The sequence below is a fragment of the Lycorma delicatula genome, chromosome 6, assembly GCF_047948215.1.
Source record: "Lycorma delicatula isolate Av1 chromosome 6, ASM4794821v1, whole genome shotgun sequence".
Lineage (NCBI taxonomy): Eukaryota > Metazoa > Arthropoda > Insecta > Hemiptera > Fulgoridae > Lycorma > Lycorma delicatula.
In genome coordinates, this window is record NC_134460.1 from 156,287,528 (window position 1) to 156,314,423 (window position 26,896).

At 33.3% G+C, this 26,896-nt stretch overlaps 1 protein-coding gene across 1 annotated transcript in view; it reads right to left on the bottom strand.

Annotated features, from left to right (window-relative positions):
• Positions 1–7,302: 7,302 nt before the first annotated feature.
• Positions 7,303–26,896, bottom strand: part of LOC142326399 (facilitated trehalose transporter Tret1-like) — a 73,505-nt gene continuing 53,911 nt past the window's right edge. Inside the window, exon 2 of the mRNA XM_075368875.1 lies at positions 7,303–8,814. Coding sequence (XP_075224990.1) covers positions 7,421–8,814 — 1,394 coding nt within the window. The 3' untranslated portion in view covers positions 7,303–7,420. The remainder of the gene's footprint in view (positions 8,815–26,896) is intronic.

The following is a 26,896-nucleotide window of genomic DNA, read 5'->3' on the forward strand; positions in this document are numbered from 1 at the left end:
ATAAATTACGTTACTCAAAAAAAAACAACAAAAAACGAATCGCTATCTATAAGAAGTACTTGATTGTAAAAAGTAAATTTAAAATTTTGATAGATAAATATATTTTCAGAATCCCTTAATTAAAAAAAAAAACATAACAAAAATAAATGTTTTCTCAGTTTCTAGATATTCAACCTAGAGTGATTTTTTTATTTTAATTTTTGTACGCGCCATGAAGAAAAGTTATTCCTTTAATCAGTATCAATTGGCTGTCCACATTCTAATCTTTTATCTTAACTTTGTGTAATCACTTATCTTCATAGAAAAGACTTGGACGTAATTCGTAACATGTAATAATTATAAATCCAAAAAAATTGGAGATCTGATTCTATCGATAAAAATTAGTTTTTACTAATTATTGTTACCAGAACTTTCATTTAGTTAATTTTCACATCGCTTATCACATATTTATCTGTCCTGAAACAGATCCCTTGTACTAAGTTTATCTCAGTTGTTTTCTATTTCGATTAAACTTTATAGATCCTGATAAACTACATTTTATTTTAGCTCATCTGTAATTTTCACTGTTTTCCAACCGATTATTTTCACTTTTTACTGATCTTTCTGGCACCGTTTTAAATTAATCTTTTTCCAAAATGTCCTAGAAAGATAGCTTTTCTTTTCTGAATTATACTCATTTTTCAAGTCACTCGTTCATTTAATCTTTAACCTATTTACTCCGTCCCTTCATTTCAAATAGCTTCAATCTTTCGTTCGTATCAAGAAGCATGGTGCGTTGCTTTGTTTGCTAGATCTGCTCACATTTTTGTTTTGAAGGAAGCGCCTCTTACATGTAATTATCATCTAGCGGAAAAAATTGAATTAACAACTGTATATGATAAATTGTAATGCGTATTACTATAAATAGTAGTACATTGTTTACATTAACATTTATTATACTTATTATTTTTTTACATTTTGTTAAAACAAACTATTGTAGAGATAAGTTTTTTGAAATTTTATAAAAATAAATAGGTGAAGAAGAAATGTTAATGTAAACAAACGTACTGTTTATAGTACACAAGACAATTTATTGTACGGTTGTTCAATTTTTTGTCATTATTTTTCTTCATTCTGTTTTTATTATTTAATTATTGTTTATAAATATTTATCTAAAATTATATTTGTGTTTTGGGAAAACAAAAAAAGGAAAACATTGTGGTTAGAGCTGTGCTAAAAATCACAACTCAAGAAACAGCTAAAAATATTGAAGGATTTTGACGCTTTTCGTTGTAAAAATTTTTGTTGTTGTTACGTTAAATTCATGAACGTTATATAGTTACCATTGACAAAATCATTTAACAAAATCATGCGTAATGAAACATAAACCTTGTAACATCACCGCGGCAGGCCACAGGCCCGCCTTTTTTCTAGTATTTTTCTTAACTTGTATATTTCATAGCCGTACAGAACGGTCATTTCAAATATTAAACCTCACAAGATGCTTCTTTTGATGGATAACACTATACATAAGGATCTTCTTATATACGGGGTGCGACAATAAAGTAATGAGACTGATGTGAAAAAAAATGTTGCTTAACGTTTTAGTAATGTTTAGTGTTGTCTCCTTCAAAGTAATTTCCCTCTGATTGCACGCACTTATTCCAGCGCTTCTGTCATTGATGGTAACATTTCTGGAACTCATCTTCTGTAATATCCTCCAAGATCCTCGTCACAGCTTTTTGGACATCTTGTGTTGTTTGAAAATGGTGTCCCTTCACCGCCATTTTGATTCTTAGAAATAGAAAAAAGTCGCACGGAGCGATATCTGGTGAATAAGGTGGCTGTGGTAGTACTGAAATTTGTTTTGAGGTTAAAAATTGCTGTACTGACAGAGCAGTATGGGATTGCGCATTATCGTGATGCAGAATCCAATTATCAGCAAGGTTGGCACGGACACGAAGAACTCGTTTACGAAGTGTTTCTAAAACTTCTTTGTAGAAATATCGGTTAACTGTTTGTCCAGGAGGCACCCACTCTTTATGAACAATTCCCTTGGAATCGAAGAAGCACACAAGCGTGCATTTCACTTTTGACTTTGACATGCGAGCTTTTTTTGGTTGGGTGATCCCTTTGAGCACCATCGCGAACTTTGGCGTTTTGTCTCTGGATCGTATTGAAAAAACCAACCTTCATTACCAGTTATAACACGGCTCAACAAATCTGGATTGATTTCCATTTGCTCTAACAGATCGGCTGCCACATTTTTCCGTGTTTCACGCTGTTGTTGTGTGAGATTTTTGGGGGCCATTTTTGCACAAATCGTTCTCGTACCAAGATCTTCAGTTAATATTAGACGAATCGTTTCTCGATCGATGTTGAGTTCTTCTGCAATCATTTTCACGGATAATCTTCGATCAGATCGTACGATTTCAAGCACCCCGGTCAAGTTGACATCTGTCCGTGAGGTTGATGGTCGTCCACTGCGGTCTTCATCTTCAACATTCGTTCTGCCTTCACTAAAAATTTTATGCCGCCGAAAAACTTGAGCTCTTGACATAACCTTCCTCTAAAAGTCTTCTGAAGCTTACCACCATAAGTTGTCGTCGCGTTTTCACCCGATTTTACGCAAAAAGAAATGGCATACCGTTGCGCAATATTTTGCGGTTTCATTTCTGTGACGAGAGACACAAACACGTGTTCACTTATTACAGCACAACTCACGACTGAGCAGTTGCATCAATGTGCCGCTTGGACTAGAAGTAGCTTATAGATCAAGGTCAAAGATGGTGTGCCTACGCAAGCTGCAGCAGGGTTGCCACATCTTGCAAAGAAAAATCAGTCTCATTACTTTATTGTCGCACCTCGTACATATATATATATACAGACTAATTTTTTTCTTTTATAATGGTGATTTTATGATGGTAACCAATACTCAGATACAATCTACAATTAAAACTATTAGAGAACTGTTTGACTGATCTATATCGAAATGAATTATTTTAAGTTTTATAAAAAAAATAAGTGGAAATATCTAAATTTTGTATTAATTCTTTGTAAAATAAACTTATACAAAACCATTTGTTTCGCGCTTTTTTTGTTGTAAATAAACCATTCCCAAAATATTATTTTTATTTAGCCGGGATAAAACCCAGGATAATCTTCGGTTAATTAAAGAAAATAAAAATTCATCAGTATCTTCGTATCTCTTTGTAAATAAATGGTAAAAAACAAAAAAGATAATATATACTTTGTTTAACTACGCCTTATGTAAAATATATTTGAAAAGATTTATTTTTAAAGTAAATATTAGATATAAAACTCCTTTTTTGATATCCCAACAAAAATGTTATATAATTTATTACGAGAAGTAAATATGTTTGTTTACTCAACAAGAATATTATAGTTTTATAGGATCATCTTTATTGTTTTATTTTGTTTCATTTTGTAATTAAATCATCAATTAAAAACCTACTTTATGAATAATTAAGACTTAATTAACTTATTACACTTAATTAAATATTATCATAGAACACTAGACTATATACTATAATTACTAAATTATCAATAAAATTGAATTGTAAAAAAATAAGCTTATAAAAATAATAATATTAAAGTTGAAGAAAATTAATTAAAATAATTTATCTTAAAAGTCTTATTAAGTTTTTAAAAATCACTTAAACGATTTTCTTTGAATAAAATAAAAATTAAAAAAAAATAGTCTATACATGATAAAATATAAACATATTAAACTAATTAAATGATAACAGTTTACAATTTTATTATTATATCTTTAGTGATACAAAATACTCAACACTTGTTTAAGTTGACTTAAAGATTTAAAAATTGAAATTAAATAAAGTTAAATTGTCAGTACTTAAAAAATTAATAATCTCATGCATAACCTTAAGAATATAATAAAGCTTTTACTTTTACATCATCCTCGTATAGATAGCGCTACAGCAGAGCAATAGCGCTAAAACAGAAAGTATTGTAATCGGTCCAGTTTGGGCATAAGCGGTTTACACCGGATCTTCACGTTTTGACACCTAAGGATGCCTAAAAACCAAAACTCCGGATGATAATTTTCCGGATTATTAATGTACATGGTGTGTGTTCGGTGTCGGCCTCTAAATCATCTTATATCTCCATTACTACTGGACCGATTTTGACAAAACTTAATCAGATTACTTCTATATGTAAGGCATTGATGCTTTTAAAATTTCAACTTAAAAGGTAAAGGGATTAAGATTGTAGAGCAGGGCCAACCTCAGTATCTTCAGATTTCACCTAATTATGGTCATATCTTTCTTCGGCAGATTTGTTAACAGTTAAAAAATAACAATATCTGAAAAAAGACAGTTTGCAAAATCGCTCACCCACGCCAAAAAATTCTCTAAACTAATAGAATGTTGTGACGTCGCAGGTGAGCAGTTTCTTTCTTTCTTTCTTTCTTTCTTTCTTTCTTTCTTACTCTCGGGAGTAAGAAAGAAAGGAAAGGTACTCCCGAGAAAAAAAAAGGTGAGCAGTAGATTTAAATAAATGAATAATATTTAAAATATAAAAAGGTAACTAGGTCTGGTAAAGTAACTAGTATAGTAAAGTAACTAGGTATAAAAGTAACTCGATCGCCCGGTAGATTCGGTACCTAGTCCGTTAAGCCTCGCGGCTACACCAGCCTACCGACCGTACAGGCAAAATTTGTTCTATATAAGTTGCGAAATTAGATTAATTTAGTTAGTGCCGACAGCCGTTGGCACTAATATAGCTACACCCTCGCGAATTAAATACGGTATGCTCGCGCACTTTAGTTAGAATCATAGAATTAAATAAACGAAAAAAATATTATATTTAAATAATATTATATTATAATATTTAAATAAATATTTTGAATTAAGTTGTATGTGTAAGCCATAGTATGTTTGCAGTAACAGTCGTAGGCTGTTACTTCCCCGAAACGTGGCTTTAGCCGCGTGACGCGGGTAGTCCTACAACTTTGTTGTCAGCTTTTTTGTTATTTGTTTATACCATAAACAAATTAAAATCTTTAAAATAGCATTTTATAACACAAATATCAGTTATAATAGCAAATAATTATTGGAAAAAATTACTTGGGAGTGGCCCTACGAAAAATATCTTCATGGACACTATCTATTAACAAAATTAACTGAACAGTTAATCGAGAGAGAGAGCAATATTAAGTCTACATGTTGCTAAAGGGAAGTAATAGCCTTGATTATTATTGTTATACTATTACGAAAAAATAAGTATGGAATTTGTAGCTACATAATAACAGTAATTAATCGGCTGAATAATATCAGATAATTTCTTGAGAGTTTTAATAGTAAACAAATTGCTGTTTATTGACTGTTTTAATTAAATGTTGTAATTCTATTCGTCTTATGTAGAAACACCATTACAATTTTCTAATTTTTTGTTTGATAATTTTATTTTACTTTTTTAATTTTTTTACCTTTAGAAAAATATTGATGGGCTAAGAATACGCATCTGCTTCCAGCTTTATGCTTCTTAAAATACAAATTTGTAAAGTCGTTCCACTATTACAAAAGAAGTATGTATTACAGTTACAGCTGTGCGGTTTGTAGCAAAAGAAAAAAAAAATTATAAAGTTTTTTACTACGTCAATAAACTTCAACACGAGCGCCTTTTGCCGCCTCGTAGAATGCCCAAGCGATAATCAATATCACGCCACGTGTTGGTCAACATTTCTTCGATAACAATAGCAACAGCTTCAGGTACGGGTCCAGATAGCAACAATAGTCCAGATCAGGTACGGGTGTTGCGTAGAGGAACACCAGAGGAAAAGGTCTAAGAGAGTTACGTCTGGTGATCGTGGTGGCCAGGAAGCGGGACCGTCGAGCCCGATCCATCTGCCGTAAAATGATATGTTCAGAAACCTTCGAACTAGTAATTGCCGATGTGAAGGTGCGCCTGCCTGCTGGAAAGTCATTTAGTTGAGATACAGCAAAGTGTTGCGGCATATACTGGTAGATGTTAGCTGTTATTGATCGCTCGATAAAAAGAAGGCCGATAATTCTGTTGTGCATCAAACTGGACCACACATTAATTTTAGGGGAATCTCTAATTCTTTCTCTGGTAAAGTACGGATTTTCTGAGCATAATATATATATAATATATATTTTCTGATTATATATTCTCGCATTATGCCTGTTTGCTTTCCCAGAGATGTAGAAAGTAGTTTCGTCTGAAAAACACACACACTGCAGGTACTCATTGTCGTTATCAATCCGTTGCAAAATCTCGGTCGCAAAGGCAGGACGACGAGGTCCGTCATCTGACTGTAGATGATGCAATATCTGAACTTTATACGCGTATAACCTTAGTTTTTTTGTGTAAACGTTTTTTCACTACTGACCGGGGAATGCCTAGTTCACTACATATACAACGGGTAGGTTTGGAAGGAAAATCCTTGCCGCACTACCTCAACATTCTCTTCAGTAACGAATAGCCGCTATGTTCGCGGAAGGTCGACTACACTTCCATTCTACTTACGCTTTGCGTACACGAAACGATATTCTTGCTATCAGGTGCTGGTCGTCCGTATTACCTTCTAAAATTTCGCTGCACAGTAATTTGTGATTTCCGACTCGTGATACCACAACACACATTACACGCTTTCTCCTGGATTGACGCTATTTTATAAAAATTGAATACAGTGCCTTTTATTTTGCCTTTACCTGTAACAAATTAATAAAAAAAAAAATTGATAATTTTTTCTTTCTTTTGCCATAAACCGCACAGCCGTAACTGTAATGGTTTTTTTTGTAATACATTTTTGTAATCGTGGAAAGACTTTAGGGACATTGTAAGTTAATAATATATTAAAAGATTACAGTAGTTATTTATGAAGTTTTTCAAATCCAAACGATACAGGGATTCAACATTTCATATTGCAGGATAACAGTTCATTTTTTTATTTCAATAACAACCAGAATTGTAGTTTTTTAAACATCTAATTTAGTCCGATGATTTTAAATCGTTACAAAAATCATTTTGGTTACATACAAATGCCATTTTTATTTTTTTCTCCAGCAGACTTATATAACATAAAAAAAGGTGGATTTCATTTATGAAAGGAAGATGAGATACCAGGAATTTAAAAGGATATTTAATTCACCAGGAATTATAAATAAACGTTATTAGTACAAAAAAAATGTTATTAAACTTTTTGCATAAAAAAATATTTAAAATTAAAATATCTTAAATTAAATTTTTTAACTCTTTTAGATTTTTATGATAAAAATTAGGCTTTACAGAAATTAAATAACTGTCGCAGTACAATCTCATTAAATAAATACTTTTAATTTCAGTTTACATCAAATATATATGTAACTCAACAAGTAAAAAGCGGTTTGAAGCGATAAGTTTTTTATGAATTTTTATTAAAACAACAGTTAAATCATTTGTCTCCGATCGGTATTACCGATGAGCACGCTTCGTATTCATATGTTTTATTAATTTTTGTATTCTGTTCACCGTTTAATGTTTTTAAAACTTCTACAAGAGATTTACCTCTAGTTTCTGGTATAAAAAATATCGTATAAATGACAGCGAAAATACACCATAACGAAAAAAACCAAAAATTACCTTGCATATAAAAATTATCGACAAGAAATACGTAAATTTTAATGCTAAGAAATGACATACTAGTACCCCAAAAAACAATAACTGAAAACGCAAGCGGTCTTATTTCTGGTACTAATGTTTCACAAGTGATTATGTAACCCATAGGTGCCGACAAACAATAAAAAATTACATGAATACACATACAGATAAACGGTACCCAATTAGGTAAAAAATTTGTTTCGTAATAATATTTTTGCGAGTAGAAAAATAATCCGATCGTAAATAAAGTCACAGACATACCGATATTTGATAATATTAATAAGGTTCTTCTATTAAATCGATCGATAATTAACGACGTAATCCAAGACGCGATTAATTGAACGAGGCCGATTATTACGGCGGCTGTATGAAATGAAAAATTAATTTCAGATTTATTAATGATAATCGAAGAGTACGTTAATAACATTAAAATACCGCAAAACTGTTGCACGGTAAATAACTGTAAACTATTTATCATCGCTTTTATCGTACCTTTTTTGTCGTATAATCTGCTTACAGGTATAGAAGCGACCGATTTATCGGATTTCATTACGCTATTTAATATTTCAAGTTCTTGTTCGACTAAAACATTGTTTCCAGATCGAAACCATAATAATGATTCTTGCGCTTTTGATTTTTTTCCTTTCGACCACAGATAAACGGGGGACTCCGGTAAAAAATAAAAAAAACATAAAAATACTATAGGTATAGACGCACAAAAAATTGTGAGATTTCTTACACTTAAAATCGAACCGACAAAATAAGCCAACACTACGCCTAAATTAAAAAATAATATAATAAAAGAACCGAGAGAACCTCTATAAGAATCTTCAGATATTTCGCTGACGTAAGAAGGTACGATGATCAAAGCTCCGATAACGCTAAACCCCATTATAAATCTTCCTACGATTAACCAAACGTGATTTTGCGCAAATAAAACTGAACTCCAACCGATAAGTAACGGTATACAAAGTAAATAACCGGCCGGTTTACGACCAAATTTTTCTGTTATTTGACCCCAGAATAGTACTCCTGCAACACCGCCGGCGTATTGAAGCGATCCTAACCAACTGATAATCTGGTCGCTTAACGGTTCAGTACCGAAAGGAGGTGTATCCGATTGCAAAGCGGGTGCTGTTGGTGACATCCAACCGATCGAAACTCCAAGTGATAATGTAGTTATATTAACTGCAACAAAACAAAATTATATTAATTAATTACCAATTATCTTAATTAATTCTATATAAATTTTATTATACATTTATAAATAGACTTATAATATATACGAGGTGTGATAAAAAAACACGGTGAATAATTTTTTATTAAAAAAAGTAATAAGGTTACATAGAATTCGATTTAATCTCCTTCAAAGTACTGTCCTTGGCTAGCAATGCACTTTTCCCAACGTCGACTCCATGACTGGAGGCATTTCTGGAAGGCGTCTTTCGGAAGGGCTTTCAGCTGCTCGGTCGTGGCCCTCTCAATGTCAGCAACGGTGTCAAAACGTTTTCCTTTAAGCACAGTTTTAATTTTTGGGCAGAGCCAAAAGTCGCATGGTGATAAATCCGGTGAGTATGGCGGATGTGGACAGATAGGAACACTTTTTTCGGCCAAAAATTCGCGAATGAGAAGTGAGGTGTGACACGGCGCGTTGTCGTGGTGAAGAAGGAAGCCATCGGTCCATTTTTCTGGTCGCTTTCTTCGTACGTCGTTTCGCAAACGTTGCAGTATACCCTTATAAAATTCAGAGTTTACAGTTTCCCCTTGGAACGAACTCTGATCGCATTATGCCCTCACTATAAAAAAAAAACAACGAGCATGACCTTGATGTTGGATTTTGACTGACGTGCCTTTTTAGGGTGAGGAGATGAACCGGTTTTCCATTGGGAACTCTGCATTTTGGTCTCAGGGTCATATAGCCATAGATCCAACTTTCATCTCCAATTACAATTTTGGCCATGAAGTCCGGATCTGCATGAAGACGACCCTTCAACTCCGTGCAAATTGACACATGATTTTCAAAATCCATGTTGCGCGACAGACACGATAAACACAACCTCACTCTAGCGGCTTTGGCAGCTGACTGGCAAGCTCGAACGTGTTACAACTTGTCCCTGCCTGTCTCAGTTGATCACGCTATTGGAAAAATTACAGCAGACGGATGTAGCGTCGGCAGTTGCCACTATAAAAATTCATTCACTGTATTTTTTTATCACACCTCGTATTTTTGTATTACTTAAATTTATATTATAACATAGTAGCGTTTTTGCCTTTCATCTGGAAGGTTTATGGATTCAAATTTTGCTTAGAGTTTTACGCTTAATTTTTACTTCCTTGTACGAAGTAAAGGAATTATTGTGATCGCGAAAAATTTCGGTTTTCGCATTTCAACGATAATATCCATTTTGACCATCTCTGAATCCATTTTGACTAATTTCGGCGTGACGTCTGTACGTACGTATGTATCTCGCATAACTCAAAAGGAATTAACCGTAGGATATTGAAATTTTGGATTTAGGACTGTTGTAACATCTAGTTGTGCATCTTTCCTTATGATTGTAATTGACTGGACGAAAAGTGTCCAAAAAAGCACAAAATCCAAATGTTTTGGATTTTGGAATTTTTCTTAACTGCAGTCATCAGCGCTCATTGAGAGCGTTTCAACGATATATCATAAGTAGTACTTATTTTCGTTGGTTCCAGAGTTATAGCCACATAAAATTTTAATTTATGAAATATTTGGATCTTTGGAGGGGTTGAAGAAGGGCACATCGGCTCGAATGCGACTTCACCTCCCTTATTTTTTTTTAACTTTTTTTAATTTAAATATATAAATTTATTGATAATTTCTAATCTCTGATAGAAAAATGTTTTACAATAAACAATAAATAATTCAAAAATAACAATAAAGAATTTAAAAAAAAAAAGAAAAAATATCAAAAGTAATTAATGAAATAACATTTTATGTACTTTTAAAAATGTGTATTTGTAATTAAATAGGCGTACAAGGAAGTAATGTGGTGTCCACATCAGATTTTTTTTTATTAATACAAAATAGTCTAGTTTTAACTGGGTTGTGCTTATCTTTATAAGAAAACGAATAAATAAATTAAACTTAGCCTTTTATTAAATTAAAAATAAATCTTTTAAATAAATACAGCAGTATTAGTTTTAATATAATTAATCTTAACAATCTGAGAGATACAATTTTTATTGGAAAATTTGACAAATATACTAATTGTACGAGTATTTATAAAATGTAAGTAATGTAATTTCAAATGACGACATAGGATAATAAAAGTATTTTTTTATGACAAAAAACATTTATTTAATAAAACCTTAAATATAAATGACAATAAGATATGTTTATGACTAATTAGGTATAAATATACACAGTGATATTTAAATATGGAAACGGCTTTATACTGTATCTCTGAGAGGTATTTGAAGGCAGAAAGAAATGTGGTTCTATATAGTTAAAAGAAATTGCATTACGGTGGGTTTTTATTTTTTCCGCTATTTTACATCCGCCATATTGAATTAATTTAATTTTTTTAAATAAGGAAAGTGAAAATATGATACATGATTTCGATTTAAAATTTTACAAGAAAAATAATGGTAAACCCGTTTTTTTTTTTGTTAATCCCTTCGTTATCGAGTTAATTAAGCATTCAAAGTTGCAATGATGGAAAAATCATTATTTTTCCGCGAGGTAAAACATTTTTCCGTTTTTTTTACGAACAACAATTTTATTTTATTTTACATTCATCATACATACAATAAATAATTTTAACAACGCTATAATAGTGATGATAATAAATAATAACTAACAATTAACAACACAACAAATTAAACGGCTATTTTTTTTTTTTTTGTCTTCAGTCATTTGACTGGTTTGATGCAGGTCTCCAAGATTCTCTATCTATTGCTAGTCGTTTCATTACAGTATACCCACTACATCCTACATCCCTAACAATTTGTTTTACATATTCCTAACGTGGCCTGCCTACACAATGTTTTCCTTCTACCTGTCCTTCCAATATTAAAGCGACTATTCCAGGATGCCTTAGTATGTGGCCTATAAGTCTGTCTCTTCTTTTAACTATATTTTTCCAAATGCTTCTTTCTTCATCTATTTGCCGCAATACCTCTTCATTTGTCACTTTATCCACCCATCTGATTTTTAACATTCTCCTATAGCACCGCATTTCAAAAGCTTCTAATCTTTTCTTCTCAGATACTTCGATTGTCCAAGCTTCACTTCCATATAAAGCGACACTCCAAACATACACTTTTAAAAATCCTTTCTTGACATTTAAATTAATTTTTGATGTAAACAAATTATATTTCTTACTGAAGGGTCGTTTAGCTTGTGCTATTCGGCATTTTATATCGCTCCTGCTTCGTCCATCTTCCCAAATAACAAAATTCTTCTACCTCCATAATCTTTTCTCCTCCTATTTTCACATTCAGCGGTCCATCTTTGTTATTTCTACTACATTTCATTACTTTTGTTTTGTTCTTGTTTATTTTCACGCGATAATTCTTGCGTAGGACTTCATCTATGCCGTTCATTGTTTCTTCTAAATCCTTTTTACTCTCGGCTAGAATTACTATATCATCAGCAAATCGTAGCATCTTTATCTTTTCACCTTGTACTGTTACTCCGAATCTAAATTGTTCTTTAATATCATTAACTGCTAGTTCCATGTAAAGATTAAAAAGTAACGGAGATAGGGAACATCCTTGTCGGACTCCTTTTCTTATTACGGCTTCTTTCTTATGTTCTTCAATTGTTACTGTTACTGTTTGGTTCCTGTAAATGATAGCAATTGTTCTTCTATCTCTGTATTTGAACCCCAATTATTTTAAAATGATGAACATTTTATTCCAGTCTACGTTATCGAATGCCTTTTCTAGGTCTATAAACGCCAAGTATGTTGGTTTGTTTTTCTTTAATCTTCCTTCTCCTATTAATCTGAGGCCTAAAATTGCTTCCCTTGTCCCTATACTAAACGGCTATATTAACAAATATTATTTACTTTAAATAATAATTAACTTCCGGTGTTAATAGCAGATGATATTTGTTACTTATCAGCTGTTAATTTACAACAATTCAATTTGTATTACACTGAAACAATGCAACTTATTAACTCCTCATTTCACCTTTTTACTTCAACATACTTCTAACGGCAAATTTGATAGTGCTAGTGAAAATTAAGTTTTAGGCCAAGCGGTTCAAATTAGTTTCAGTAGATTTATTTAATATATTTCCAAACAGAGAACCGATAAGTAAATCGACTGAGATTAAGGCAGTACAGCGGTTTGAAGATACCGGTACTGTAAAGAAACGTTCTTGCACCGGTTGACCAAGAATTGTCACAACTGATGCAAAGTCATTAGATGAATCGCAGACCTTTGTTGAAAACCCTCATTCATCGATTCGGAAAAAGCTGTTGTCCGACATGACATCAGTGATTTTTCAGTTCAAAAAACGCTTAAAACAAATAAATTATACCTTAATAACCTACACCTGGTGCGAGAACTTTTGCAAGATGATTCTGACCGCCGAGTTGAGTATTGTGATACTATAATGCAAAATTAAGACGTAGACAAAGATTTTTGTAATTAAATAATATTTTGTGGCGCGAGTGGTAGCGTCTCGGCCTTTCACCCACGGGTCCCGGGTTCGAATTCCGGTCAGGCATGGCATTTTCACACACGCTACAAATCATTCATCTCATCCTCTGAAGTAATGCTTAACTGTGGACTCGGAGGTTAAAAAAAAAAAAAAAAAAATATTTACTGATCTAGCGAATTTTATGTTAAAGGGCCATGTTAGTAATCAAAATTGTCGATACTGAAGCGATAATAATCCCAGTTAGATGTCATACCAGCACCCTTAGAAAGTGAACATCTGGGCGGGAATCGTCGGTCTTTGTATTGTAGAGCCTTTTATTTTAGATGACAATCTTACAGGAGATGCTTACTGTAATTTATTACCCGATAAGAGTTTACCAAATATCCGGGAAAATGTCGGACAATAATTAAATATTAAAGTACGGTTTCAGCAAGATGGGAATCACCTCAACCCATCGGCTTGGTGTAGCGGTGAACGCGTCTTCCCGAATCAGCTGATTTGGAAGTCGAGAATTCCAGCGTTCAAATCCTATAAAGACAGTGATTTTTACAAGGATTTGAATACGGATTTGGTGGTTGGATTTCAATTAACCACACATATCTGGAACGGTCGAACTGAGAATGTATAAGACTATACTTCATTTACACTCATACATATCATTCATCCTCTGAAATATTATCTGAAAGGTAATTACCGGAGGCTAAACAGGAAAAAGAAAGAAAGGTATCAAAACGTCAAGATCCGGTAAAAACCGCATATGCTCAAATTGGACTTATTATAATACTGTTCCTTCCTAGAGCTATAGCGCTATCTAGACGGGAAAGTAAAACTGAATAGACGTGAAGATAAATATAACAACTAAATAGGAAATGAAAAACAGTATAACAGTATAACAGTATAACAGTATAACAGTCAAATGACAAAAAAAAAATTATTAAATGAAAAATAAAATATTAATTTTATTTTTCATTTAATATTTGAATAAAATTAAAAAAGGTAAACTTACTTATTGATCATATCGCAATACGCAGAATTAATACAATTAGTATAAATGCAGATTTATGTAGAATAAACCGTGTATAGTTCCATAAAATAAATCATTTTGAGGTTAAATGAGAAGCGTAGTGTAATTAAATTTAACGACCTAATAATTAATAATAACTAACGCCTTTGTGTTTTGTGTTGAATAGGAGGTAGTAGTATTGTTTATTTTATTGTTATACACGGTTAGTCTGTATGCGCGTACATAGTTAAACACTCATACAATATTGTACCGAACTCGGTGGTTTGTTTTAAACGTGTTGTCACGTATAAGATACGATATAATGGTACGGGTAGGTTGGCACCGATTGTTGCACGCGATGGCCCGGTTTTGTATTAGTGTTTGTATCGCATCTGGGACGAGGTTTTAGATACTGCTGTTAGCCAGGTAGATAGATAGATATATTAGATTGTCGGAGGGTACACGATGTTAACGTAAAATGAGCCCTCTACGGTCTACACGACCGATCTGTTGCCGCGTACGTACAAACATTACTATATTAGATGTTCTGTAGTATCGCAAAGCACTGTCGAAACGGAACGGGGGGTTCTGTGTTGTCAGAGACAGCGATCGGTCGACACGATTACAGTATATATGTATATATATAAGTACCGACGTATTACTCATGCCTAGTGAATTGCATCGCATTGATTACATGTATGTAGGGTTAACGATATCAGCAGGAGGTGACCGCCTGTGGGTATATTACAATATTGCGACCTACAAACTCCCCCACATGACAGACATATGTGCTAACTCATCTCTAATACAGTATTTTGCGTATTCACTAATATAGATGCACTTTGTTCAACCATACTTTACAAAATGTTATTTTTTTTTGCAAATAACTGTTGTTTCTAGATAAAATATTATTTAATATTTTGTCGGATATAAAAATTAAAAGTAGAATTAATCCTCCGTTAAAATCATCTACAGAAGCCTCTGGGGGTTCATAAGAAAATACTTAAAAAATTTTTGGCTCTAATTTAGTAACGTTTCTAGGTGCTACTTTGCCGTTATTCAATGGTGAAGCGAACCTTTTCTGCGATTAGAAAAAAAAATTGAATAAAGAAACGAAATTAATGGCAAAATAATGTTTTTTTAATAAGTTCTATTAAGGAAATGATTGCAATAAATAACTGCTTTTTTGAGACATCTAAAGGAATTTTATTTTTAAATTTAACTTAAATTTAGGTTTCATGTACGTATTTTAATAGAAATTTATTTTATATAAGAGAAGGGATACCGAATTAAGTTTGTGCTATCTGTCAAAAAAGACTAGAATGTTTTAAATTCCAACTGTATAAAACAGAAAACAGGAAGACTTTATATCCTTTATACAAAATATGACAAAAAAAATTACAATATATAATTAGGAAACGTAATATCTGCAAAATAACCCGTGCGCAGGCATGAGCCACTTCATAAAAATGGGAATATAAAAATTAAAACTATTTTTTAAATAAATACTAGTAACTAAAAGTTCTTATATAAATAAAGAAACAAAAAAAACAAAGCTTAATTGTTAAAGACTGAGATCAACTAAAATTTAAACTTATTATCTTAGAAAAACGATGAAAGATAAAAAAAAAATTGAACAAAATAATACTGTAACAAATGAACACCAACCAGTATTAAAATTCAACATTCTAGATTTAGTAATAAGTAGAAGATAAAAGAATATGAAGGTGATGTAAATAATGTTTATATTGTTGTATACTTTTATGCTTAGTATATTGTATAAATTGGAGTAAAATGAATATTTGTTATATCTCTTATGTTATTAACACTATTTTGTAAAAATGTAAAATAATACAAAATAATATTAGTATTAATATTATAACTATAAATTATAAATTTACCCTTAATAGGTTTCCCTTCCTTAGTTTGGGTTAGCTCAGTTAACCCACCGGGTTGGTCTAGTGGTTAACGCGTCTTCCCAAATCAGCTGATTTGGAAGTCGAGAGTTACAGCGTTCAAGTCCTAGTAAAGCCAGTTATTTTTACACGGATTTGAATACTAGATCGTGGATACCGGTGTTCTTTGGTGGTTGGGTTTCAATTAACCACACATCTCAGGAACGGTCGAACTGAGAATGTACAAGACTACACTTCATTTACACTCATACATATCATCCTCATTCATCCTCTGAAGAATTATCTAAACGGTAGTTACCGGAGGCTAAACAGGAAAAAGAAAGGGTTAGCTCAGTTATAGGATTTTATATAAAAAACCAGAACGTTATTAAGATCAAATTAGAACATTAACTAATTACGTATCATTTACACAAGACGGGAAAAACATGGTTACAATAGTGATGCGTACAAATTATTTGTCATTAGCCACTCATCTACTTCTTTGAGTTTTTTGTTCGCTTTGCCATACATAAATTTAACAGGAATAAGAATTATTGGTTTAGTAATACATGAAATGTCTTCTGCAGATCGATAGGTCATTTCGGGGTATTATACACTAGATGACTTCAGATTATGCGATGAATCACTAGTATTAAAGAGATTTATAGTTTTGTTAATATATAAAACAATGCTTTTGACGCAGAGCTGTCTCATTGTTAGCGCGTTAAATTCCCGCAATAGGTCAGATGTAGGGTAAGTCTGGGCTTATTTAAGGCTGCTTTTATTAAATGGTTTTGAAGATATAGCTTTATTAAAGTGTACGTCTCTTCCCCACCACAATAACTTATTCCATACTGCAAATATTGATCGGGAATACGCAAAATATACAACTCTAGCGATACTGTTTATTTTTTAGTTTAATAATTTTATGGAATTTAAGGATTAAATGTTTAATTCTTTTGCATATATTGTTAATGTGCGAGTCCCATTTAAGGTGAGGGTCTATCCAGACGCCAATTTATTTTATTTTATTTTTCTAGTTTGGGACACAGACATGGAATAAAAGTTGGCCTTTTACAGTTTATTTAATGCACGGTTAAATTATCTAGGTTAGGAGGCTGACTACCGTGATTTGTAGTACACGCTTTTTTTTAACATTTCACGTTAGTAGATTGTCGTCAAACCAAGCTTTGACACCTCTAAGACCTAAATCTGATCTTATAACCTCATAATAAATAAATATATCAATATCACAAATGAATAAATGTGAATAAATATCATAAATAAATATATGATTTATTACATTTCGCCATAAGCTGCTCGTGCACATTATGTTCCGTAATACACATCTTAAATAATACAACACAGTAATTTGATTTAATCTTATTATATATATATATATGTACGTATAATGGAGAGCAATAAGAATGGTTAAAATGGATAAAATAAATAACCATGGATGTGGAAGAGAAAATTATTACGAAGACACAAATATTACAAAATCCGTCTTTGCAGTATACCTTTTTACTTTCCCGTCTAGCGCAATAGCAGAGATATAGTTCCAGAAGGAAAAATATTGTAATCTGTACAATTTGGGAATATGCGGTTTTCACCGGATCATGACGTTTTGACACCTAAGGAACCCAAAAAACCGGATAGAAATTTTCCGGATGTTAATGTTCGTATGCACGTGTGTGTGTTCGGTGTTGGCCTCTAAATCACCTAATATCTCCAGAACTACTAGACCGAATTTTATCAAACTTTGTCACATTATTTCTTTAGTTACTTCGATTATTTATATTAGATTAACTTTCCTTCACGTTATTCCTAGCCGGGGAAGAACTTGTTTTCACATCGGCTGGCTTCTTTACCGATTTGTGCTGTCTTCACAGGCCGATCGTTTATTAAACTTTTCCTTAATAATACGTTCGGCTAAACACGGAGCTAGTTCTGAAATTATACGTTCGGTTTGTAAGACGTTGCAGGAGCCGCAGCAACCTGTGAGTAAGACATTACCTTCGGCGATATACAGAACAGATATAGATTTTAGAAATATGAATATCATTTCTTGATCTAAGAGCCGCTTTCGAAACAGTCCAAGGTAGGAGTTATACAAGGCTCTGGAAGAAATTGCCATTTTCACAAGAATTAAATCTTTGTATCGAAACGTCACGGGAACTGTTAGAATAGCAGGCGAAAGGTTTAATACTGGTAAAGGTGTGAAGCGGAGAGGTAGTCTGAACCCGCTTCTGTTTCTTGTGCTGATAAATGGCATTACACGGCAATGTAAACAAGAGACGCGCAAAGAGAAATGACATCGGGAATGAGACCTGTGTATACCAGTTATTTGTTGTGCGGACGATTAACGCTGTTAGCAATTAATCATAAGTTCGATAACTGAATGGGTTAATACTTTTGAACAAAGAGGTATGAAGATGAATCCTCAAAAGAGTAAGTATTTTTTTTATCGCTCTGAATACTGTAACATGTAACAGTATATAACATAATACTATAGCAATAAACAGTTATACAGTTATATACAAACTAAATTAAACTGTCATATATATATATATATACACACAAACAACCACTGGTTTATTATATTATTATTCATTTATTTCAATAAATATAGATACCATAGTATATAATATATTCAATTATAATTTTATAATATAAATAAATACATTTATATAAAACAAACTGGTACTCGGGTTAATTTTAGAAGACAGTCTTCAAAATAATAAAACCACTACCGTGGCGTTTTAAGATCTGAATAACGCATTTGATAGAATAAAATAATTAAGAAAATTTACACTTAAATATAAAGAAAAAACATTTATTTATAATCTCATCAAAATTCAGGTAGGAGTTAAGATAAAGAAAGGAAATCTCTGATTCAGAAAGTAATAAGGTAGTCTGTTTCCATCCGTTTTCACCTTGTATTCCTACGTAGAATCAATAGCGAAAAATTTCAGATAGGAAACCTATCGACGCAGAATATATAAACAACTTTGTACGATTCACTGAATACATTGTTTTTCTGGTAGAATCCAAAAATGAGTTAGAAGAAACACTGATTGATTGCCACGGATTTATTGCTGTGAGGTAAATTCGATTTGAAAATAAATAAATAAGTAATAAAACAGGTAATGAAATGTGAACCCACCGGGTTGGTCTAGTGGTGAACGCGTCTTCCCAAATCAGCTGATTTGGAAGTCGAGAGTTCCAGCGTTCAAGTCCTAGTAAAGCCAGTTATTTTTACACTACACAGATTTGAATACTAGATCGTGGATACCGGTGTTCTTTGGTGGTTGGGTTTCAATTAACCACACATCTCAGATATGGTCGAACTGAGAATGTACAAGACTACTACACTTCATTTACACTCATACATATTATCCTCATTCATCCTCTGAAGTATTATCTAAACGGTAGTTACCGGAGGCTAAACAGGAAAAGAGAGAGAGGTAATGAAATGTGACAAAAAGGGGATAGTGAGGAATTAAATACTAAGATAGGGAATCATAATAAAACAGTACCGGGAAAATGTTACTTTTTAACAGTACTTAAATGGCACCGGGAGAGTTTAAATAGTAAAATTATAAAAGGTGGACGAATCAGAAAGGAATCAAAAATATTCTGGCAAAAAAGACGCTTTAATCTAACAAAAAGGTACATTATTATAAAAAAAATGGCTTTCAGTATTATAAATATGTTCTTAAAAATGTTTAGATGAAATATATAGTTCATTACGGTAGCGATTAGTGTACATTAAGAAAAGAGCTGAAAGAAAAAACTTGAGTTGTAATAGGAGCACTTGAAAATATGTTGGGTTGATAAACCCATTATTGAAGTCTAAGTAAAAATAGTGTATGAAAAAGATTTGTGGTATGTAAAGAGACGAATTGGATTGTTAGGCTATACATTAAGACATCCCGAGTTGAAAAGCGTCAGCTAAAAGAAACGAAAGCCTAAATTCGTAAACATAATGCGGACGGAAATTTATATTATTTTCGGAGGGAGTGTGTGCGTTGGCAACGAGTGATCTTGTAGTAGAAGTGTAGCACCCAATAGCCAAGAAATTTCCCTCCTTTTTGATGATAGTGTTGAGTAAGTTGTGAGCGGTCAAACATACATTTCTTCCAGGTTAAACGTGCGTTCATTGTAAAATCATTCTTAAAATGTCAAGAAGACTTAAGGGTTCTTTTCCTTAGGATTGCTTTTCCTGAATCGCGGGGTAAAATCGTTGGCATCAACGATTTTAGGCGTAGTCTCTCGCTTTAGAGAAACCGGTAGTGTGGCTGAATGTAAACGGTTTTAAGTGATGCGTCCTCGGAAAGTAACCGCGTATCCTTGCTACATTCTTGAAGAATATCGATACGAAAACTGCGTCAACAAACCGGAATGTCTTACGGGAGTGTTCGCACAGCCACTAAGAAGCTGAAACTCCTCCCGTATCGGATTAACATTGTGCGTAAGCTTCAAGAACCTGATAGGGGTAAAAGACTACATTACTATCAATGGTTTTTGGGTTTTATTTGCATCAGAGGTTGGGTGTTGGATTATCTTTTCTATTCCGATGAAGGTTTCACCTAAGCGGCTATGTAAACATCTAGAACGTAAGATACTGGAGTTCAGAAAACCCTCACATTTTCCATAAGACTTCATTACATTCACAGAAGGCTGGAGTTTTGGTGTGCGATTTCGCCGAACAGAATTGTAGGTCCAGTCTTTTTCACGGAAACGATAATAGCTGAATGTTACCAGGACATCACGATACAATTTTTGGAACTGTTAAAGGCTGATGAACGAGACTGCTGGTTGCAGCAAGACGGTGCAACGGCGTACACAGCGGATAGCAAAATGATAATGTTGCGCGAGTTCTTTGGGGAACACAACATTTCTTGTGAGTTGTGGCCGCCTAGATCGCCAAATTTAACTGCCCCTGACGTTTTTCTTTGAGGACTTTTTTTTTCTTTTTAGCCTCCGGTAATTACCTTTCAGATAATACTTTAGAGGATGAATGAGGATGATATGTATGAGTGTAAATGAAGGGTAGTCTTGTACAGTCTCAGTTCGACCATTACTGAGATGTGTGGTTAATTGAAACCCAATCGCCAAAGAACACCGGTATCCACGATCTAGTATCAAAATCCTTGTAAAAATAACTGACTTTCCTAGGACTTGAACGCTGGAACTTTCGGATTTGGGGACATCATTTTGTCTCTTTGGGGACATCTGACGGATAATGTGTATAACAACAATCCTCACATAATCGACCGACTCAAGCACAACATCGAAGACAAAATATCTCGCATACGTTCGACCATCCGAAAAGTAGCAGGAAACATGAAGAAACGAGTTAAGGCATCTATAGCAGATGTATAACATTTCCAGCATCGATTGTGAGAAAAGTAAATAAATATTAATATTTTTGGTTTACCTAAAAAAAATACAGTAAAGTATATTATGTTAATAAAGATTTTTTAGAATATTGATTACTGGGATGCTTATCATTTGGCTCATCTGTATATTTTATTTAATAAAAGAGGGATGGTAAGGGATGTATAAGAGGGATTTAGTAAGAGGGATTTAGTAAAAGGTAAAAGCTGTACAGGAAGATAAAGTCTGGAATATACAAAAAGCGGTTGGAAAAATAGGGAAAAGAGAATAGAGAAGAATAGAGAACTTTGAAAAACGGTGCTGCAATATGATATATAATAGGAGGAGAAGACAGAAATTAGAATCTTGTGATGAGATGAACTCGTATATCGGTGGAAAATGTATTTAAATATCTAGATTCAGTTAATCTGTGGTAAGAGATATGAGGAAGATAAAAAACAGTAAAGGAAGACAAGGATTGGAGTATATGAAATAGATAATTGAAGTTATAGAATGCAGTAATTATTTTGAAGTTAAAGGTTAAAAGAGTAGAACAAAAACAAAAAGGAATGACAAAAGTCATCCTTACTTGACTGATAAAATATACATATGTACTCTCACACAGTTATTCGAATTTAATTATTGCATCGTCAAATAATATCTTATTACACAAAATGAACTGTAAAGAAACTAAAAAAAAAAAAACAATATTTTGATAAATAATATATAAGTTATAACTGCACATACATAAGTAATAATATTCGGCAAGATAAAATATGTATAAATACAGAACATTATCAATACGATATTATTTGAATTTAATCTAAGAAAAGTTATATTTGAAAGAGATGTACTCCGAGAACGGATAGAAAAAGAAAGAGATAAGCAAGAGTAAATGAGAGAAAGAAAGATAGTGTATATATATATATATATATATATATAATGATGAGTTATGTCGGGCATTCGGTTTACATTGGGATTGGTTACGGTGGTAATGGAGAATTTACGAAACGTTGCTTGGTTGAGTAGTGATCTTCGATATTTTGCAGGTCTGCCCTACGGTGATGTAGTTCTGGATCTGATGATGGTGCTTGGTAATATATTTCAAGAAATATTACAGACAGATTGTGGTAGAATAAGAGGAAAGGAATGAATGGGGAAGGGTGAAAGAGAGGGTGAAAAAAGGGAGGATAAAGAGAGAAATACGTCTCTCAACATAAATACGATATATATATATATATCGTATTATATATATATATAGTCCCAAGATAGTTCAGAGCTCACACAGTTAATGCCACGCATCAGAAATATTTCTTATTTCCATCATATCATCCGCTTAGAGTTTATTTTATTGGTTATATAGTACTACAATATTGCGGTACTACACTGTATACTGTTTTCCATTTTTATATCTCTACAGTAAATGAAGTATTTCTTTTTTATTATTTTGTTTTAAAGATGAATTTAAGAATGAATAATTTATTATTCATTCAAGAACTGGAATAGCTTACGTAGTATTACGGTCAAGCTAACATTATGACATAAAATATATTTTTATTACAATACACGTTATATTACCCAAATACATATAATCTTAGATTTACAATAAAAATATATCTTTTTTTAAATTAACAATAAAAAAAGGTATTTTAGTTGTACGGAACTTGACTTGGGATATAGTACAGGGTGTCCCATATAAAACGCAACCCAACGTTATATTGGTAGGTATTGAAATAATAAAAAGGCGTGTAAATGTAAATGTAATTTTGATTATTACCATCCATTATGTTACATTTAGAGTAAATGTTGGAATGTGGCCGCCATCTTCTTGAATACAAGCTTCAATTCTTTTAACAGCGTTTCTTGCAACGTTTTTCATAATTTGTGGCTGGATATTTAATACAGCTTGTTTAATATTGACTTTCAATCGTTCAAGTGTTCGTGGTTTGTTGCTGTAGGCTTTTTCTTTGAGGTAACCCCGTAGAAAAAAATCCGCCGCAGTCAAATCTGGATATCTCGGTGGCCACAAGCCTCGACCGATAACACGATTACCAAAGAATTCCTCAACGAAATCAGAAGTTGAACGCGTCGTGCGATGTCGCACCGTGCGGTCAGCAGTGTCTGTCTTCCTCTTCCGAGAGTGCGATGAACTAAAACAAAATATCCTGATATCGTTCTGCATTAATGGTGTACTCGAAAAAAATAGGACCGATTATTTTCTTTCGCGATATCGCGCACCACACGCCCGACTTCAGCGGGTGTAATTGTTTTTCGTGATAAACGTGAGGATTTTCAGCGCTCCAAATTCTACTGTTTTGCCTGTTTACGTAGCCATCCAAATGAAACCGTGCTTCATCTGTGAAAAATAACGAATCCGTAACATGAATTCCCTCACGCAGAAATCTACGGAACCGTTGACAATATTGTAGCCGTTTTTCTTTGTCGGGCTCAAGAAGTCGATGAACCGTTTGAATGCGATAAGGTCGTAATTGTAATCGTTTGGTCGCCCGATGAACAGTCGATTTAGACAAATTAATTTCAGCAGACAAACGTGTGATCGATTTATTTGGCGAGGCGAGTGATCGGTCTTTGATTTCAGTGACTGTATCTGTATTCAACACTGACGCTTTTGTGTTCCTTGTTATAAACAGAACTAGTCTCTCTAAATTTTGCAACTAACCTTAATACTGATGTTTTGTTAGGAGCTGGTTTATAAGGGTACTTATGGCGAAACAAATCTTGCACTGCAACCACTGATTTCGTACTGAAGTATGACTCCACAATGAAATCACGATCATCTAGCGAAAACACCGTCTTGTCTCTAGCAATACACTGAACGTTATGATTGCATTGTTGTTACTATCGGTAGTGTTCTACTGCGTCGCCGCGATGTTAGATGTTGGACGAGTCCATTTCAGTAACGAGTAGGGGAGTAAGCTTGACTTTTGAAATTTCATGGATGAGTGATTGATGGGTTGCGTTTTATATGGGACACTCTGTATATGTAGTGTTATTTATGCCTATTTGTGCAAATATATATATACCTTATTAGCTAACGATTATTATTTTGGCATGATTTTTAATAGTTTTATTTGGAATGGATTTTCGTTGTAAAATCATTATTTGAAGTATTTCTGATTAGTATTTTTAAATTGTAGCCGATAATTAGAAGCACTTTTAAACTGAAAAAATATAATCTAATCAATATTTTTGTTTAAATTATAAAAAAAAATTAAATATATACATTTATTAAAGGGGCCAAAATTACGCGACAGTAACAGTTTTTCTATTCATCTAAGGCCGGTTATCGCTATATATAGGAAGAAAAAGATCTTTGGACATGAAAAAAGTTTATGCAAAATTGGTCCCAAAAAACTTCATTGTTGAACAGAAAAACAACAGGGTGGAAGTGTGCCGCGATGATTAGGGCAAATTGAAAGTGATCCTGATTTTCTAAAAAAACGTTATTACTCGTGATTATTCTTGGATATTTGGGTACGACCTAGAAACAAAACGCCGGAGCAAGTAGAAGCACACTTCAAACTCACCACGTTCCATAAAAGCAAAAATGCAAATCAAAACCGTGATAATTTGTTGCTTCGATAATTAATGGCATTGTCCATAAGGAGTTTCTGCCATCAAGACAGACTGTAAATCAACGTGTTTACCGAGAAATTCTTGAAAGACTGCGGAAAAGATTTGCCCGCGTGAGACCAGCCATCAAAGACCACTGGATATGCTGCATCATGACAATGCACCTTGTCACACCGCATTCTCAATTAATGAGTTTTTGGCAAAGAAAAACATTCCTGTAGTTCCTTCAACCGCCTTATTCAACTAACTTGAGTCCCTGCTTCTTTTTTCTGTTCCCGACATTAAAAAAATACCTCAAAGGACACCATTTTGGAACAGTAGAAAACGTAAAAAAAATGTAACCGACCATCTGAAGGAAAATTCCGGTTTCTGAGTTGCAACACTGCTATGGGAAAACCGTTTGAAGCGTTGCGTGGCTTCCCAATGGAACTGTTTCCAAGGTTATAGAATCCGTGCGTAATTTTATAGTAAACAATAAGTTTTTCTGAATCAGTTTCATTACTTTATTTACAGACCTCGTATAATTTCCATCGAAACGCAGGTGATATGCATCGAAATATAAGTGATACCTCTAGTCCATTCACCACAGTAATCGATACATTGTTTAGGCGTATATGCTTCTATTTAAGCAAATTTTCTAAGGGAAAAGAAAAAACATAATTTACTTTTTTACAATACTACTGAAATACTATCATAAAAATATTGGGCTAACAACATTATTCGAAGCAGCCATTCCCTTATTTTGTCGGATGAGGTGCGATAGTTCGTCCCGTGTTAACCAGTTAAAACGATCGTTGTTCTAACCAATACCGTGCGCCCAGTCAGAATTATCCAAACACAACAATCAAGTAGCTAAGAATGAACGGGCTTGTACGCCATACCACAGCTCCGACGAAGTGACCCAGATAACATCGTAAGAAGAGGGAAAAAACTGACAACACATAGGACTTTCCCGTCACTCGACTAAAACAACGACGTTCGGCACTAACTAAACTAATTCAGTTACACAAGTTACATAGAAAAAACTTCGCTTGTGCGGTCAGCGATCGAGTTCTTGAGACCCAGCCTGACCGAGTTACTTTTTACAATTTAAGTATTATTCATTAATACTTACATTAATACAGGTCATAACATGACCTGTGACATCATAACGTAGCAGTTTAGGACATTATTTGGGATGAAGGTGGGATTTTGCAAAAGTTTTTTTGCAAATATTCTTATTTTTTAATTGTGAAAAAATGTGCCTAAGAAAAATATGACTTTAATTAGGCGAAATCTCGAGATACTGAGGGTGACTTTCTTCTACAGGCTCACCTCCTTGAATTTTTAAGTTAAAATTTAATGACATCAATGCCCCATATAAAGAAATAATCTGTTCAAGTTTGGTCAAAATCGGTCTAGTAGTTCTGGAAATATAAGGTTATTTAGATGCCAACACGAACACGTGCACAAATGCATACGAACATTAACATCTGGAAAATTTCCATCCAATTTTTTTGAATTCCTTATGTGTCAAATCGTCAAGATCCGGTGAAAACCGCCTATTCCCAAATTGGACCGATTACAACACTTTCCCTTTAAGAGCTTTAGATCTGCTATAGCGCTATCTAGACGGAAAGTAAAAATTACTCAACAACGTTGGCTGTGATAGTCGCTTGACCGCAGTCAACTGCAGACTTCTGATTTGGTCAAGCCATGTTTGTTGTTAGCATTTAGAGCTTATAGTATTGCTAGGCGGATGCCAATTAGCCTCAG